The sequence below is a fragment of the Balaenoptera ricei genome, chromosome 2 (assembly GCF_028023285.1).
Source record: "Balaenoptera ricei isolate mBalRic1 chromosome 2, mBalRic1.hap2, whole genome shotgun sequence".
In the NCBI taxonomy this organism is placed as follows: domain Eukaryota; kingdom Metazoa; phylum Chordata; class Mammalia; order Artiodactyla; family Balaenopteridae; genus Balaenoptera; species Balaenoptera ricei.
The window spans coordinates 94,563,552-94,582,384 of record NC_082640.1 but is presented as its reverse complement, the minus strand read 5'-3'; the positions used below and the strand labels follow the sequence as shown (position 1 = coordinate 94,582,384).

The window sequence follows — 18,833 nt, the reverse complement described above, 5'->3', positions numbered from 1 at the left end:
AGTTATATTCCATTATATATGTGCCACATCTTCTTTATCCATTCATCTGCTGATGGACACTTAGGTTGAACAGTATGGAGGTTCATTAAAAAACTAAAAATAGAACTACCATATGACCCAGCAATCCCACTACTGGGCATATACCCTGAGAAAACCAGAACTCAAAAAGAGTCATGTACCAAAATGTTCATTGCAGCTCTATTTACAATAGCCAGGACATGGAACCATATACCCTTAAAATACTAAAACTTTTTAAGTGTAGCGAATGGACATAGTTTGCTGGCAGACATGTTTGGCATTTATAAAGTGATACTAGTGTTAAAACAGAATGGAAAAATTATTTGTTAAAGAGTTTAGTTAGGGGCTTCCCTGGTGATGCAGTGGTTAAGAATCTGCCTGCCAATGCAGGGGACACGGGTTCGAGCCCTGGTCCGGGAAGATCCCACATGCCGTGGAGCAACTAAGCCTGTGTGCCACAACTACTGAGCCTGCGCTCTAGAGCCTGCGTGCCACAACTAGTAAGCCCACGTGCTGCATCTACTGAAGCCTGCACGCTCTAGAGCCTGTGCTCTCCAACAAGAGAAGATACCGCAATAAGAAGCCCGTGCACCACAATGAACAGTAGCCCCCACTCGCCGCATCTACAGAAAGCCCGCGCACAGCAACGAAGACCCAATGCAGCCAAAAATAAATAAAGAGAGAGTTTAGTTATAGTTTATAGCTATGCCCACTGTGCAATATATGTATCATATGGTATGACTACGTGTTGACTTATGGAAATGGCTTTGTAGAGAGAGTGCTTTACTTTCATTATGAGATCTCTGATGGAGTGACTTATAGAAACATTTTTTTTTAACCAAATAAATTGACACAAGCTAGAACAGCTTTGGATAGAACTTTAAAATATGCGTTAGTAAATTAACAATTTTTGTTATAATCCATAATACTAGTGCTATGCTTTTTTAGGTTACTATTGCAAATGAAGTCAGTGAGCCAGATGGCTCATCATTAAAGCATGGAAATGTGCTAATGTTTTGGGACAGTTAACTACATTCGTTACCTAGTTGCAATTTTAGCTCCCCAATGGAGCACATGTTTGTCTTATGCCATTATAGCAAATATCAGAAATGCAGAGATTTCACAGATAGTAGGGGCTAAAGAATAAAGAACTACTAGGGAAAAAATCAGTGATTATAATATCAAACACTAAATATATGAGAGTGACAAAGGATAATGAAATGATATAAAGTTACAAAGCAAGACTCAAAGTGGGGAAAGTGGAAGAATTAAGCAATAATTAATAATATGTTCATGAGACAGGAATAGGCACAAGGTAGAAAAACTGGGCAACGAAGGACTACCACACTCATCCAACACCTCTCCCTTATTCTAAGAACAGCACCAGGATTTTATTGAGGAGCTAGTGGTAAAGCTGGGAAGAGATGACCTATTTTTTTTTTTAATTTACTTTCATTTATTCCAAGGATATTTATTGATCACTTATGAGGGTCAAAACACATGAGAAAAGTAAAAATACAAATATGAGGACAAATATAATTTATAAGTGAAGGGACTATTATTTGTGTTACAATAATTACTTTCAAATTCATTCATAGCAGAATTTATTAAGATTTAAAACGTGACAAGTGATTCCAGATTTTTGATCAGTCAACATTCGACAGATATTTGAGTGCTATGATTCTAACCTCATGGGAAAAGCCAGTCTGAGATAATGAACAGATGGACAGAAGCAGAAAGGAAGAGCATGTGCCCCTGAGTCTAGTTTCTCCTGAGGCCAGGCCCACCCTGGCCTTTGCACATGTCCTGGGTAGATGGGACCTCTTTCATATAGAAAGGTTAGGTCACATGTCCTGGGTAGATGGGACCTCTTTCATATAGAAAGGTTAGGTTGGGTTCTGGCGGTGGCAACCAAAAGAATCCTACTGATGGAAAGAGAGGATGGAATGCTAGCAATACTCCCTCACCTAACTGATTAGGAAACTGAGGGCTAAGTGACTAGCAGCCCAGGGTTATAAAGTTACAGACCTACACTTTAGGTCTTCAGACTTTCAGTGTGGTGCTCTTTCTTAGTCTCACACTAGGGTTACAGAAATGAAAGTAGCAATGACACTTTTTTATTCTTTTTGCTGTCTGTATTCTCTATAGCATATATTTATTGGTTTACAATAAGAAGAAAAGTTACTTTAAAATGGGTAGGAAGAAGATTTATAGATATTCTCATGTTTACATCAATCAGGACAGACTTTTTTATTTAGCAGAATGGCTTAAAGGCTTAAAAATATCCTCTATTAAAAGGCCAATTTCAATGATAATTTTCTTAAGAGAATTAAAACTCAGTCAGTGGTAAACATCTGCAAAATCAATACGCTAAGAGCATGTTTAAGACTCTCATCTTTTAGCATGTTTCTCATGGATTTCAAAAATATCATACCTTTGTGATGAATGGTGTTATGAAAACAAAAAATACATCATAGAGGAGAAGAAGGCTTAGAAGTATCACACATGACTGTTGAAGAAAGAAACAAATTTAAAGGTCAAACTTCCCATATCTAAATTAAGAGATATTATTTTACAAATACAAATAAACATGTAACATACATTTGAACACTTTTTAAAGGCATTTAATGTTATTACTATTTGTAGTTTTATTCTACAAATCACATTCAAACTTTTATCTGCTTTAAGTCATTCTTTAAAAAAAAAATCACTGAAGGACTTCCCTGGTGGTCCAGTGGTTAAGACTCCGCGCTCCCAATGCAGCGGGCCTGGGTTCAACCCCTGGTCAGGGAACTAGATCCCACATGCATGCCGCAACTAAGAGTTTGCATGCCACAACTAAGGAGCTGGTGAGCCGCAGCTAAGGAGCCCGCCGGCCGCAACTAAGGAGCACACATGCCGCAACCAAGGAGCAGGCAAGCTGCAACTAAGGAGCCCATGAGCTGCAACTAAGGAGCTGCCTGCCGCAACTAAGGAGCCCACACACAAAAAAATCACTGAATCGAAGAAATGTTCTTCCCTGATATTTAGTCTTGCACAGATTATATGAATTTGGCATATTATATGAATGATTAAAAATATTTTACCTAGCAAATCAGTGGTTGCTTGGGGTTGGGGATTAGGATTGACTGCTAAAGGGCATGATAGAGCTTTTGAAAAGATAAGGAATATTCTCTAATTGATTGGGATGGTGGTTACAAAGTTACATATTTGTAAAATTTCAACAATCTGTACACTTGAAATGGGTGCATTTAATTATATGTAAATTATACCTTAATAAAGTTGTTTTAAAAAGAAAAAAATTATTTTAGCTAGCAAACTAGTATACTTTACCTTGAAGTTGGGTAGCTTCAGTGTTTTAATTAAATTCAGACAGAAAGCAATCCCTAAGATATCCTGTAAAATCCAAGCCCACCTAAAATCAAAAGAAATTACTCTATTGTTTTACTCAGTTATTTTTAAATGGAACATTTCAAAAGAAACAGATCACTAAAGTAATACTGTTCAATTGCTATGATATGAGTATTCAATTATTAAGCAGCAATTATAACAACAGAAAAACCTCTTATATTCTCCATATTTAGTAATTTACTGTCCTAGTAGAATAATGAATACTACTACTACACTAAGAAAAAGTTGAAAGGCTACCTCAGAAGAATGTATATCAGACATAAGTGCATATTTATCCTTAATCTTTGAATTTATACATGTCTCTTTTAAGAAAGGTAGCTCATAACAAAGGACATTGATGTTAATATACATCCAGATAGCTAAAACATAAAAGAAATGAGAGCTATACAACATACTCTAGCAGAAACTGACAACTGACATGAATAATTATCAATTGATTATCATATCTGAAGCTGCTTAAAATTGTATGAGCTTTGCTCCCAAACTTTAGGCTGTTAAATCCTTTTGGGTATTAATAATTTTATTAATAAACTGTTAAATTTTTTTTTCTGGTTATTCTTCCTGCAAATGGACAGATACCTGTATATTTTCTGATATTTCCTTTCTCACATGAAAGGCAGCATACTCTAGATATTCTTTCATATTTTGCTTTTTTCACTTAAAAATATATCCTGGAAATCACTGCATATTAATTCAGAGAGATCTTCATTCTTTACAGCTGCATTGCACTCCATTGTGTGGCTATACCATAATTAAGTACATTTTTGAAGCGTATTTCAGCTTAGATGTTTAAATCCTAATTCATTATTTCCTTCTCTAGACAACCTCAAATCCATTAGCACAAGATCTGTTTATTTAAGAATATATTTAGCATGTTTCAAGACTATGATGTTCTGGGATAAAAGCCAAAAAAATCCATAATAGTCATAATGAACAATTATCAAGGCAAGATATAAAATAATCCATCCTTAGACTAATCTAAAAGCAAAACAATGAGTATTCATACCTATCTTCATTTCGAAATACAGCCCAAACAACAGCTATTGCTATGCACAGTCCAGAGAGAAAAATAAGTCTCACTTCAATGCTTTTGCCACGACACATAATCCTAAAAGAGAGATTGAAATAGGTTAATTTACCCTGTAGATGAAACACAATGTTCAGTTAATGTGACAAATCAATGTTAGCCACAGTGACAAGAAAACTTTTTAAATATCAATTTAAAAGTCTTGATTTTAAGTACAACAAATGATACATAATAAAATATTTATCAGTTCAGTAGAACTATGATGATGAAAATGCTTTATATCTGTGCTGTCCAATACTGTAGCCACTAGCAACATGTGGTTATTTAGCACTTGAAATGTGGATAATGGGCAACTGAATTTTTAATTTTATTATTTTAATTATTTTAAATTAAAATAGCGACATGCATATTGGACTGCACAGGTTTAAAATAACGCTCCTATTTTTCCTTGCATTATTTTAAATTACAAAAACCAACATTGTAGGCTTCCTCATAAGAGATACATACATGCATTGTCCACATGGTATCTTCTGAATTAGTGCAGCAAGACAGTTGTACAGACTCATCGCTGATGCTATGCAGAAAATTGCTATCATAACATAAACTAGAAAAAAAAAGACACTAAATTATATGAGAACAGAAAGAAACATGATAAGAAAATATTTATACAATCAATATTAATTCTTTAGCTTTTTTACTGGATCATAATACTTTCAATGCAGAGACCATACCATAATCTGAATTGGTTACTAAACTGAAAATATTTAGATCTTGAGCTTTAAGGGTGGGTATTTTATGTGTTGTTTTAGTTCCATTACACACTGGTAGGATTTCTTTAGGGGCTGAAGCTGGCTCCACATTTTCTTTCTTTTTTAAAAAATTTACTATTTTTTTTTTTATTGAACTATAGTTGATTTACAATATTGTATTAGTTTCAGGTGTGCAGCTTCAGATTCTTTTCCATTATAGGTTATTACAAGATATTAAATATAGTTCCCTGTGCTATACAGTAAATCCTTGTTTATCTTTTTAATATATAGTGGTGTGTATCTGTTAATCCCATACTCCTAATTTATCCCTCCCCCTTCCCTTTCCCCTTTGGTAACCATAAGTTTCTTTTCTATGTCTGTGAGCCTGTTTCTGATTTGTAAATAAGTTGATTTGTATTATGCTTTAGATTCCACATATGTGATATCATATAATATTAGTCTTTCTGTCTGACTTACTTCACTTAGCATGACAATCTCTAGGTCCATCCATGTTACTGCAAATGGCATTATTTCATTCTTTTTAATGGCTGAATAATATTACACTGTGTGTGTGTGTGTGTGTGTGTGTGTGTGTGTGTGTGTATACATATATATACCACATCTTCTTTATCTATTCATCTATAGATGGGTACTTAGGTTGCTTTCATAATTTGGCTATCGTAAATAATGCTGCAATGAAAATAGGGGTGCATATATCTTTTCTAATTAGGTTTTTGTTTTCTTAGAATAAATACCCAGAAGTGGAATTGCTGGATCATATGGTAGCTCTAATTTTAGTTTTTAAGGAACCTCCATACTGTTTTCATAGTGGCTGCACCAATTTACATTCCCACCAACAGTGTAGGAGGGTTTCCTTTTCTCCACACCCTCTCCAACATTTATTTGTAGACTTTTTGAAGATGGCCACTCTGACAGGTGTGAGATGAAACCTCATTGTAGTTTTGATTTGCATTTTTCTAATAATTAGCGATGTTGAGCATCTTCTCAAGTGCCTATTGACCATCTGTATGTCTTCTTTGGAGAAATGTCTATTTAGGTCTTCTGCCCATTTTTGGATTGGGTTGTCTGTTTTTTTGATATTGAGTTGTATGAGCTGTTTGTGTATTTTGGATATTAACCCCTTGTTGGTTGCATCTTTTGCAAATATTTTCTCCCAGTCCATAGGTTGTCTTTTCATTTTGTTTATGGTTTCCTTTGCTGTGCAAAAGCTTGTAAGTTTGATTAGGTCCCATTTGTTTATTTTTGCTTTTATTTCTTTTGCGCTCGGAGACTGATTTAAGAAAATATTGCTACGATTTATGTCAGTGGCTCTGCATTTTCTATCATTCAATGATTCAAACTCACATGTTTGTTAAAGACATCTATAAAGTGAGTTGTAGACATTTGTGAGTATTTAATTTAAATGTAACGAATGGAGCAATTAATAAAACATTATAAATGCTTTTTAAATTGCAGCTTAAGGATGAGAACTGACACCTACCTTAGACGTTAATCATGATGTCTATATTTTCCTATGGTGGAATTTATCTCTAACAACTTTATATGTGGTAAAACTAAATCCACTTAAACAAACCTCTTTGTCTAGATACCATACTAAGGTAGTTAAAATTCACAAATGTTTTTTTATATTAGCTATACTTATTTGAGAATTATTTAAAATTAAAAACATTTGATCTCACTATTGTTAAAAAGGGGGAGAAATTATTGTACTCTAAAAGTGTTCGTTTTCTGAACTTTCTCAAAATTTCACAATGGAAATACAAATTTTAACTGAATTTTGCAAATTCCACTAGATTTCAGAAAACTATAACTCTGTTTTGTATGTGAGAAAAGAGAGTAAACTAGAGACAGTAAATAAGGGATAGACACTTTCTAATTGGTGATCTTGGACAAATTATTTTTTCGTTTCCTTATTATTCGTTATTGTTATTATTGGATATATATGGTAATCTGAGTAGTAAGATTGACAGTCAAAGATTGCCAAGTTGAGTTTGGTTAGTCATCCACTAAAGGTCTCCAACCCAACATTTAAAACTCTGGTGGAAATCATGCTCTGGAGGCCCTAAGAGAGTTTTAAGGTGTCGCATTCAATGTCATACTATACCTAAGAAAATGATTTGACATGAGAAAGAATTTGGTTAATATAACTATCTTTAGTTACTTTCTTGAGTATGACAACATAAAATGGTAAGGAGAACCTTAGCAATTTAGTACATTGAACATATTAAGAAATGGCAGCAATTTTAGCCATAACAAACCATTTGAAAGTATATTAAATCTTGCAATATCACACACCCTTGTCAGAGTCATAATTAAATCCCATGTCCTAGGATAACCATGAGGTTAAATTGATCTTCCTCCTACATTGAAAATTACAGTTATAAGCAGGGTTAACTTTTTAAATAAGGATGAGTTTAAGGAAATTCCTTACCAAAAATGAACACATGCTTTAGGGTAAGGTAGAAAAATCTCTTTTTTCTGTCATAGACCACTATATATATCAACTGAGGGTCAGACACAAACAATTGAAAGCTGAGAATTAAATCAGAAAAATTAGCTGTACAATGACGACCTAATACAAATATCACCCTGGTATCCACTCTCCCAGCAACATATTGAAATATGAGTGATATTCAAAGAAAAAATTTTCTAATTGGAAATATATGTCCTAAGTATAGTTTTAAAACTGCTGCCATAGGACAGGAGAAATTGAACAATAAGCTGAAACTAACCTTGGGGCCTCAGTTTTCTAGTCCAGAAACTTACACTAATATTCTCTAAATAAGCATTGTAGCCTGTGGTGGTTTTTACAAAGGTTTTAAATTCTCATCAGGCACACTCTCTTTTTCCCTGGGCTCCCTCCTCTTTTTGCTATATGTTGGCCACAAATAGCAAATTTCCATCCTATCAGACCACTAAGAAGACTGGCCAGGGGATGGGCAAGCCATTATCCTACCTTCTTAAAGGAAAAAGTATAATTTATTCTCTAGACCACAGGCAAGTACCTGTGTGTTTTTAGATGTAGTATGATCTTAAATGTTTATATAAGTAAAACAAAATTGGAGCAATACAACATCTTGGTTTGCAAAATGACAAAAAGAACAAACCACACTTTGGGGGTAAGCACAAGCAATAAATTCGTAATTTGAATAATCTTCTATTTCATATAACTATGTATAGCCACCAAGAAATCCTTAGTCTGCTGCTTAGATACTGGCCTATTATGCTTTAACTGCAGAGAGGGAAACTTAGGGGCCATAGCAATTCTTTCAAGTCATCCATGAAGAAGTGTTCTTATTTCAAGACACAGTATATTTTTTTCCTTTTTTTTTTTTTAAATTGGGGTATAGTTGCTTTACAATGTTGTGCTAGCTTCTGCTGTACAGTGAAGTGAATCGGCTATACGTATACATACATCCCCTCTTTTTTGGATTTCTTTCCTATCTAGGTCACCACAGAGCATTAGTAGAGTTCTCTGTGCTATACAGTAGGTTCTCATTAGTTATCTATTTTATACATATTAGTGTATATATGTCAATCCCAATCTCCCAATTCATCCCATCCTCCCTTCCCACCTTGGTGTCCATACGTTTGTTCTCTACATCTGTAGGACACACTACTTTTTAATTTTTACTATTTAAAAATTGTTTTCTTTTTTAAAAAATTTTTTATTGGGGTATAGTTGTTTTAAAATGTTGTGTTAGTTTCTACTGTACAGCAAAGTGAGGTAGAGTTCCCTGTGCTATACAGCAGGTTCTTATTAGTCATCTATTTTATACATACTAGTGCATATATGTCAATCCCAATCTCCCAATTCACCCCATCCTCCCTTCCCACCTTGGTGTCCATACGTTTGTTCTCTACATCTGTAGGACACACTATTTTTAAATTTTCACTATTTTTAAAATTTTTTTCTTTTCTTTTTTTAAAATTTTTTTATTGGGGTATAGTTGTTTTAAAATGTTGTGTTAGTTTCTACTGCACAGCAAAGTGAAGTAGAGTTCCCTGTGCTATACAGCAGGTTCTTATTAGTCATCTATTTTATACATAGCAGTGCATACATGTCAATCCCAACCTCCCAGTTCATCCCACCACTACCCCCACACCGGACACAGTATTTTTTTAATTGGAATATTTTTTTCTTATCCTAAAGTAATAGGGGCCTAACACTTCTGACAGTTTAAAAAGTTCATATCACTCTTTAACTATTCACTTAAGTTCTCCAGGTAGAATGCCTTAAAGGAAAAGATGAATCTGGCAAAGTAAATAAAAAGATGTATGCTAAAAGTAGCAAATATAAAATATGATTTCTTACCCAACCATTTGTAGAAGAAATAAAGTAAGACCATCATAATACAGCAGATGACCACAAATATTACAACTGTTAGAGGACTAAAAGTAAAATATTCTTCCTTCTTTTTCCTCATTTCTCTATCTTCAGTGTTTGTCACTGCCTTCATGCTTTCCCTGCATAAACATAAACAGGAACTTCAGCAAATCTCTGCCAAGTATAGCTATTTTAAAAATCTATCTCTAACACCAACTTAGATTTGTTTCTGATTACAAAGTAATATACTTAAAAATTACACACCGAAAAGAAATATTTAATCTAGAAAGTAAAAACTCCCTATAATTCTACCCTCAAGAGTTGATCTGTTATTAACCACTAACTTTTGAAATAAAATTTTTTTCTGGAGGCATAATTGTTGAAACAGATGACATTTATTACATAAACAAATTAATGTTTATATTATCTAATTTGGAAACTACATTGACATAATAAGTTTCAAATGATAACCAATTCTTTTTATACACTTAATATTACCAACTTGTAGATAGGAAAGTACTTTTAAAATTAGCTTCTCATCAATGTAAAACACTAAATTCTTCTCTCAGTCAACTCAGTATTTTCTATATGTCTGTTCAGTGCTCACTGACATATTATGAAGGATTCAAAAGGAGTTCAAGACATAGCTTTGTCCTACCTTGATATAAGATAGCAAAATAGTTTCTAATTCTCCCAACAACCTTGCTGGGTCACACAGCTAATAAAAGGCAGACACAGGAGTTGAAGAGGAAAGGGTCACAAGCTTCTTCTGTTGAGCAGTCAGTCTCTGTTCTGTCACCTAATTGTCTCTTCCCAGTTATATGGAACCCACTACGTACTTTTCCAGCTCCAGTTCCTTCAACTCTGGTCTACTAAATTCTGTTCCCTTTTCGTATATCCTGACCCTTTTCATCAGGTCCGGGCTCAATACAAACTTTAGGTTAAAAAAAGATTTATCTCTATGAAACTGTACATTTGCCAAACTGCTTATTTACCAACATGCCACTTTCTTATTAGAAAACTGTAGATTGGGATGGTTACTATTCTAAGCATCTGTGACTCTAGGGAGGCTGCCTGGGAAAAGAGCTGGGAGAGGGTTTGGGGAGAGACACACAGTACCTCCCTGAAACTGTAGAGCTGGATGACAGGGTATTAACAAAAGTTTCAATGAAAGTAGTATCTGAGTGGGAAAACATGCCAACCTTTGGTATCTATCATTGCAAACAGATTCATTTAAAGACATTTCTATCACAGAACATATATAAGCCATAATAATCAAAGAGTCATATATTCATATTCAGTGTACTAAAAAGCACCAGGCAATTTCTTGAAGGAAAACATATACTAGATTTATATCATGTTAAAATAATACAATTCACCTTTTTAAAAAATTGTACTCTTAAATCAGCTCAAGAGCCACATGCAATGGGAAGCTAAGCTTTCTTTCCTGCCATCTTGAGTTTATGATGAGAACCAGTTATAAGAAGGACTCATTATAATAGACTTTAACTCTCTACTGAAAAGTCTTTATACAGAATCAAGGCATTTTTCCCTTTTGCAAAAAGTACCTCTTTCATTTGGCAGGGTAATTCTGGGTTATGAGATCCTGTTCTGATAAATTTTCCATTCCCTAAGCCTTATTCTCTTTTCCCTTTTCTTTCAGGCTAACTCTCTTTACTTGCTAAATAACAGTCCTTGTGTTATTTTTTAAATTAAGATATAATTGACATAACATCATATTAGTTTCAGATGTATGACACGATTTGATATTTGTATACATTGCAAAATGATCACCACATTAAGTCTAGTTCACATCCATCACCACACAGTTAAAACATTTTTTTTTCTTGTGATGAGAACTTTTAAGAACTACTTTCTTAGTAACTTTCAAATATGCAGTACAGTATTATTAACTATAGTCACCATGCTGTACATTACATCCCCAGGACTTATTTATTTTATAACTGGATGTTTGTACCTTTTAAGCACCTTCACCCATTTTGCCCCCTCCCCACCTCCCCACCTCTGGTAACCACCAATCTGTTCTCTGCTCTATGAGTTCTTTTTTTTTTTTTTAAGATTCCACACATAAATGAGATCATTTGGTATTTCTTTGTCTGACTTATTTCACTTAGCATAATGCCATCAAAATCCAGCCATGTTGTTGCGAACAGTCCTTATGTCCTCAATAATTCTACTTTTTAAGAAACTTTCTCCATTTTATTACTGATTCATACTCTCTTTCTCTATACTGTCACCCCACCACCACCAACACACACACTTAGTTCTTTCTATCTTTATCCTGCTCTTAGAATCAGCCTCCTCAATTTCACAATCCATAATCCTGCAGGTAAAGGACATCTCCTCTCCCAACCTGGCTACTGAAGGCAACACATTCTTTGTTTTTGCCCATCATGTTTTATGAATAAAACAACTTATACGTGCTGCTCTACCACCTCCAATTTTCTTGAGGAGGAACCTGCCCTGACATGTATATGAAGCTTGCCTTGTTAACTCAAAGTGTGGTCCATGGGCCAGTTTGTCAAAAATGCAGAGTCTCAGCACGCATCCCAAGCCTACTAAATCTGAATTTTTAAAAATTTTAATGAGCTCTCAAGACAGTTTGTATGCACATTACAGTTTGAGAAGCACTACTCTAGAGAAGAAACAATTTACATAATAATGTAAGTATAGTGAAGATGTATATTAAATGGAAAAACATTTTCAATGAATCAGTAGCTTTTGGGAAATTATTTATAAAGTTTCACCATATGATCTAGAAAATGATTTTGGAGATCTTACATACTATGCTTTATAAAGATTAATAATGAAGAAAAATAATGCTTACTCATGTGAAATCATGTGACTAATACATGCTGAAATGTGTTTTCCAAATATGTAAAATATTTTAAGCTCAATACTCTAGGAATCTACACTTGTTAAACCCTAGACTTCTCTCTTGATGAAAGTCAATCAAATTTTAGTACTTTAAGAAATTACAAATAAGCTTATTAGCTTCGGCTAGCATCAAGTAAGCCCTTTTTAATGGAATCTATAGATCAATTCACAAGTGAATATATCGTCCTTTATGCATAAAATAATATGCTCCGAGCACAATTTTTTACTCAGAGTTATAAATATGAACTGATCCTTCTAAACTACATTGCTGGGACTTTCCTGGTGGTCCAGTGGTAAAGAATCTGCCTTATAATGCAGGGAATGCGGGTTTGATCCCTGGTCAGGGAACTAAGATCCCAAATGCCGCGGGGCAACTAAGCCTGTGTGCCACAACTACTGAGCTCACGCACCACAACTAGAGCCCGCATGCCGCAAACTACAGAGCCCATGTGCTCTGGAGCCTCTGTGCCACAACTAGAGAGAAGCCTGTGCCCCAACAAGAGATCCCGCATGGCTCAACGAAGATCCCACGTGCCACAACTAAGACCCGATGCAGCCAAAAATAAATTAAATAAATAAATAATAAATAAATCTTTAAAAAAATAAACTACATTGCTTGTTTTAGTCTATAGCCAAAGGTACGTAACTGTAAGAAGACTGGGCCTAGGTTGTTATTAAATAGAGAAATCTAAATTTCACATACATTTGGCATTTCTGTATTTAAATTAAAATATGGACATGTTTAATTAATATCCTTAGAATTCCTAAAGCATTAAATAGAACGATGAGGTCACATTGTAATGACTCAACTCAGGAGGAGCTGAAAAACTTCCCACCTTCTCTGTTTATTTTCTTCCAGTCTAAATAAATAGGCACATTAGAATGTTAACTATCTCCACCTTTTCTGGGAGAGGTAATTAAACATTTTAATTTAAGAGTCTTTGGTGAAATTTCAATGTTTCCTTGCCAGCAGAAGAACAAGAGGAACCTATGACTCCCTTCTTCTCAGTGAAAAGTTAAAGACCTGTATGAGGACAAACCTGCAATCTAATCGTCAGCACTATATTCTAAGAACAAGCAGAACTTTAAGTGTTGTTACACGATAAAATGATTAACAAACAATTTTTAACCATTTATCTTAAAAACAATGAAGTTTAATTAAGCTTACAATTCAATTAGCCCACTCCAGTATCCTCCTAATGCCACAGTGAACACAGCAATTACAAAAATAACCACCATAGTATAGTCAAAGTTAGGCCACGATGGAGAATACATTTTCACAGTAATGTTATCTCCGAGAGTCTGAAAGGCAAAATAACAGTTAATACACTGGAATTAGTTTTCTTTTTACTATAGCATATGGCAGCAATATTCCAATTTCATTCTGGAATGGACACTATACATAAGATAGCCAAGAATAATAGAACTGTTTTGACAACATGATATATAGTCTCTTGTCAAAATTATGAGGCTATGCTTTGGTTTATTAAATCTTGAAAGTGCAATGTTCTACACAATCACATTTTGTTCAAGGATTTAAAGTTAAATGATACAACACAAAGATTTTTAAAGAGGTCAAAGTAAAGAAATATCCCTTCTAAAGTCAGGACTCTGAAACACCTTGTGCTCAATGGGGGGTGAATACTTTCCAAATAAAAACTTGATAGGCCTTTATAACTTCTTGTTAGCAAATGGAACATATATAATAATTTAAATTAAATATCATGGTTAAAAGTAAAAAGTTGTACTATTTATAAACTTTATCTAATATATAATTACTAATTTACCTGCTTCATATCTTTAAAGTCTTTGTGGTTTATAAATGCAATCAGTATTTTCACATCATGAAATTCAGATTTGTTCCCTGAGGGAGGAAACTAAAAGAAAAAAACATACTGTGAAGACTTATGAACTACTAGTGTATTTACAGAATAAAATACAAGTTATTCATTAAATACAAACATTACATCTTTTTAAAGTTATAAAACGAAGTTTCATGTGTTCTTAATGTTATAGTAAGAGTTCTCAAACTGGAATCCTTTTAGCATAAACTTAAACTGATACTTTACACACACATACACACACACACATTCCTAACATAGTCTTGTCTACTTTAGGAATGGAAAAGAAACAAAATTTTCCAATTAAACACCTATCATAACCAGAATGTTTATTTAAAAAGAATCCTACCATCAGATTATTCAAAACTCAGCCCCTATACCACACACAAAGAAGATAGTTCAATTCCTGTGAAATTTGATATCATGAACTCAAAAGAAGTTATTATAGTTTTATAACTTACGAGGACACTGTTATTGGCAACCAACAATGCTTCAGCACCTCCTGTTTGTGCAATTCTGGCTTTTTCAAGAAAATGGCAGGTTCCCCACTGTACCACAACTGCTTTGTTCTTTATTCCATCAGGAGGAATATCAGAAAGGTTGCACAGTGGTGTGGTAGTCAGATTCATCAAACTAATGGAAGTCTGGAAAGAAGAAATGTCTTTAATATTATAAATATCTTATTTCCCCCTAAAAGCATTCAATGGCAAAGTGTCAACATTGGTTTAATACAAGGTTCTTTTTTTTTTTTAATTTTATTTATTTATTTATTTTTGGCTGTGTTGGGTCTTCATTGCTGCAAGTGGGCTTTCTCTAGTTGTGGTGAGCGGGGGCTACTCTTCATTGCGGTGCGTGGGCTTCTCATTATGGTGGCTTCTCTTGTTGCGGAGCACGGGCTCTAGTCACGCGGGCTTCAGTAGTTGTGGCACATGGGCTCAGTAGTTGTGGCTCGCGTGGCTCGCGGGCTCTAGAGCGCAGGCTCAGTAGTTGTGGAGCACAGGCTTAGGTGCTCCGTGGCATGCGGGATCTTCCCAGACCAGGGCTCGAACCCGTGTCCTCTGCATTGGCAGGTGGATTCTTAACCACTGTGCCACCAGGGAAGTCCCAAGGTTCTTTTAAATTAGAAATATTTGATGACAATCAGGCTTTGAGGCAAGTATTTTTAAATTCTCTAACTTGCTTTTCTCACAGAGAGAAATACTTAAGCAAAAGCAATAAATATTTATTAATCATAATATAACTAGCTTACATGCTAAAACATAATAATCACTCATTCTTACCATTCAATATTTTTATGTTTATAAATAAATAGAAGCTGTGATTTACTTACTGCATTTTCTAGGGTACTTGGAAGAGCTGTCCAATAAGGGTTATATAGCATGCAGTAGTCCTTAGATGGTGAAGGCATGTCATTTCCAGATGCATGCAGGATTGCTTCCTGAGCAGCTGTCTAGGACACAAACAATAATTTTCACGGTGGCAATAATTCGGCTTGCCAAGAACTAAGGATTTTAATAAAGCTATTTATATACAGGTTTGACCACATTTCCTTAAGGGGGAAGGTCCTCCAATAAATTGATTTCTTCTTGTTTGAGGAAATGGTAAAACTGTACATGGTTGCCCAGAACACATTCTTTAAGGAAGGTAAGTCACTTTCTTACAGGCCCTTGTTATAAGGGCCATATCCCAGGGAGGAATCTTGTTATGATTTTATAAGTTCAATACTCCCTTTACAGTCTGAAACTTTATTTCCCAATCTCTTATGAGTTATTATTCCATTGTTCATATTCTATAAAAGAAAATGCACTTGAAGTCCCTCAACCTATATTACCTTCTATATTCTACGAGTAACTAGAGCAAAAAAAAAAAGGTATCATTATTTCTAAGTTCTATCTTTGGAAGAGAACCAGAGAAACTGGAAATCTCAAGTTTTCAAGACCCTGCAACTGCCTATTCCAAAAGACCAGTCTAGAGTTTAGAGTGGAAAAAGAAGATATAGAAAAATGTTCTTTCCTTTTGCCTCATTTCTCACTACCTAGAAAAGAGAGACAAGAGGTAAGAAGTGACTAAAAAGAATATCCATTGTACATGGGGGTGGGGAGTGGGAGTGGAGCCTATGATATGAAGAAACAGCCTAAGATAACTAGAATACCACTCCACATCCCAATTCCCTTCAAACTTCGATCAGTCCAGATCCTTCCTCTCTCCTCCTTTGAGAAAATCTTACTCTACAACATAAGGGAGAAAAATAATTGTTTGGCAGATAAAGATGTTGTTCTACTAAGTCTCTGCCACTAAAGCATGCATTAGATCGAGCTACAGGAAACTGCTGATATTTGACCATTTTTGATCTATAAAATTGTTTATTACCTAGAAGTCAATCTAAATGTCTAAGAAGTACAGAAATGCTCTAATCCATGCTCTCCTACAAGAAATCTCCCTTGAACATTCGAGATTAGAAAACTTTCTAGCATACTTGGGACTTTATTAGCTTATGGATCTAAGCAAGTATAGGGAATTCTTGAAACATGCCATCAGATATTTACATAAAGTAATTACATAAGGAAACTACTTCTGGAAAAAAGAAATGTAGTTTTCATTCAGCTATATACTTGGTGGCTATGAATGGATTCTGACAGGAGAGGTAAACTGATATGTTAAATTCTTACTGTACACAAACTATTTTTAGGTTGTAAACAAACTACACAAATTCAACAAAGTATATTTAGGTTATTGTCATACATTTACTTGATTCAGTGTCACTGTTTTATAAATGATGGCTCTGAGACTCAGAGTAGTTACTAACAACCTACGTAAGGTCACACTAACATCATCTACAGTTCTAACTATTGCTGGTAATTCTACAGATAATCATAAGGGTTGATTAGACTTAGGTTAAACGTTTTTTAAAGAATACTATGTAAGTGAATTGGGTACTTCTTATTGCACCCAACAAAATGGGTACTTCTTATTGCACCCAACAAAATGGCGCATGATATCAGGATGTCCCGCCATTAGCAATGCTGAGTTTGATTATTTGGTTAACATAGTAACTGCAGGGTTTCTCCAGTGTAAAGTTAAATATTTTTTTCCCCTTGTGATTAGTAAGTAATCTGTAGCACAATGTGAACAGTTCAGCAACTTCTCACCTAGTGTTTTAGCCTCCATGCCTGATTTAATTTTACATATTATGTTTGGGGTTGTGAAATGGTGAATGTCAATCCTCTACATTTATTAGCTTGTACTCTTCTTTCCTTTTTTTTAAATAAATTTATTTATTTTATTTATTTATTTTTGGCTGCGTTGGGGTCTTCATTGCTGTGCGCGGGCTTTCTCTAGTTGCGGCAAGCGGGGGCTACTCTTCGTTGCGGTGCGCGGGCTTCTCATTGCAGCGGCTTCTCTTGTTGCAGAGCACGGGCTCTAGGCACGTAGGCTTCAGGAGTTGTGGCACACGGGCTCTAGAGCACAGGCTCAGTAGTTGTGGCACGTGTCCTCAGTAGTTGTGGCTCGCAGGCTCAGTAGTTGTGGCACGCGGGCCCTAGAGTACAGGCTCAGTAGTTGTGGAGCACGGGCTTAGTTGCTCTGCGGCATGTGGGATCATCCCGGACCAGGGCTCAAACCCGTGCCCCTGCATTGGCAGGCGGATTCTTAACCACTGCACCACCACGGAAGCCCTTGTACTCTTCTTTTCTAAAAAAAAAAAAGGGCTTTACTCTCTCTCTCTACCACCTTTTGCTTACTATCACTAGAGATTAATTGATTTTTTAAAATTCAATGTAGTGCAATTACAATTATTCGTTTGATGTTCAAATTATCCCAAATTTGGCCAATAGAGCCTCTTCTACCTTGCTCTTTGTATCCTTTTGGCAAGACCCCATTAGTCTTTGAGGACTTCCTTGTTTTAGGCTGACTTTATCCTTTACCTGCCATAGATTGGAACCAGTCATTCTATTAAGCTCCTTTTAGAGAGAACTGTATTTAAATTAGGATTTGGGTTTTAACAATGTACACTGCTGAAGTGGTATAACATTTACAATAGACAATTGGCAATATCAATCAAACTTTTTTAATACTTATAATTCTCTGATTCATATCCTACAGATGTATTACATAATGCACAAAGATTATACAAAGATAAATGTACAAGGATATTCACTGCAATATGTTATAGCAAAAACAAAAAACATCTTCCACAGATAAGAATCCATTACATTATGGTATGCATAGTACACAGCTATTAAAAAGAAAGAACTAGAGGACTTCCCAGGTGGCACAGTGGTTAAGAGTCTGCCTGCCAACGCAGGGGACACAGGTCCGAGCCCTGGTCTGGGAATATCCCACATGCTGTGGAGCAACTAAGCCCGTGCGCCACAACTACTGAGCCTGAGCTCTAGAGCCCGCATGCCACAACTACTGAAGCCTGAGCACCTAGAGTCCATGCTCCACAGCAAAGAGAAGTCACCGCAATGAGAAGCCCACGCACCGCAACAAAAAGTAGCCCCACTCGCCACAACTAGAGAAAGCCAGTGTGCAGCAATGAA

The 18,833-nt window shown here is 35.2% G+C and overlaps 1 protein-coding gene across 4 annotated transcripts in view; it reads right to left on the bottom strand.

The window, feature by feature from the left end:
- Positions 1-18,833, bottom strand: part of SPPL2A (signal peptide peptidase like 2A) — a 52,821-nt gene that overhangs the window by 19,486 nt on the left and 14,502 nt on the right. For 2 of the 4 annotated variants that reach the window (XM_059913306.1, XM_059913308.1), the window contains exons 2-10: positions 15,623-15,742; positions 14,754-14,936; positions 14,239-14,328; positions 13,620-13,753; positions 9,542-9,693; positions 4,964-5,060; positions 4,436-4,537; positions 3,352-3,433; positions 2,453-2,527 (exon numbers count right to left, since the gene is read on the bottom strand). In XM_059913306.1, coding sequence (XP_059769289.1) covers positions 2,453-2,527; positions 3,352-3,433; positions 4,436-4,537; positions 4,964-5,060; positions 9,542-9,693; positions 13,620-13,753; positions 14,239-14,328; positions 14,754-14,936; positions 15,623-15,742 — 1,035 coding nt within the window. Of the gene's footprint in view, positions 1-2,452; positions 2,528-3,351; positions 3,434-4,435; positions 4,538-4,963; positions 5,061-9,541; positions 9,694-13,619; positions 13,754-14,238; positions 14,329-14,753; positions 14,937-15,622; positions 15,743-17,441; positions 17,983-18,833 lie in introns of all 4 variants that reach the window. The other 2 variants (XM_059913307.1, XM_059913309.1) reach the window with 2 other exon arrangements.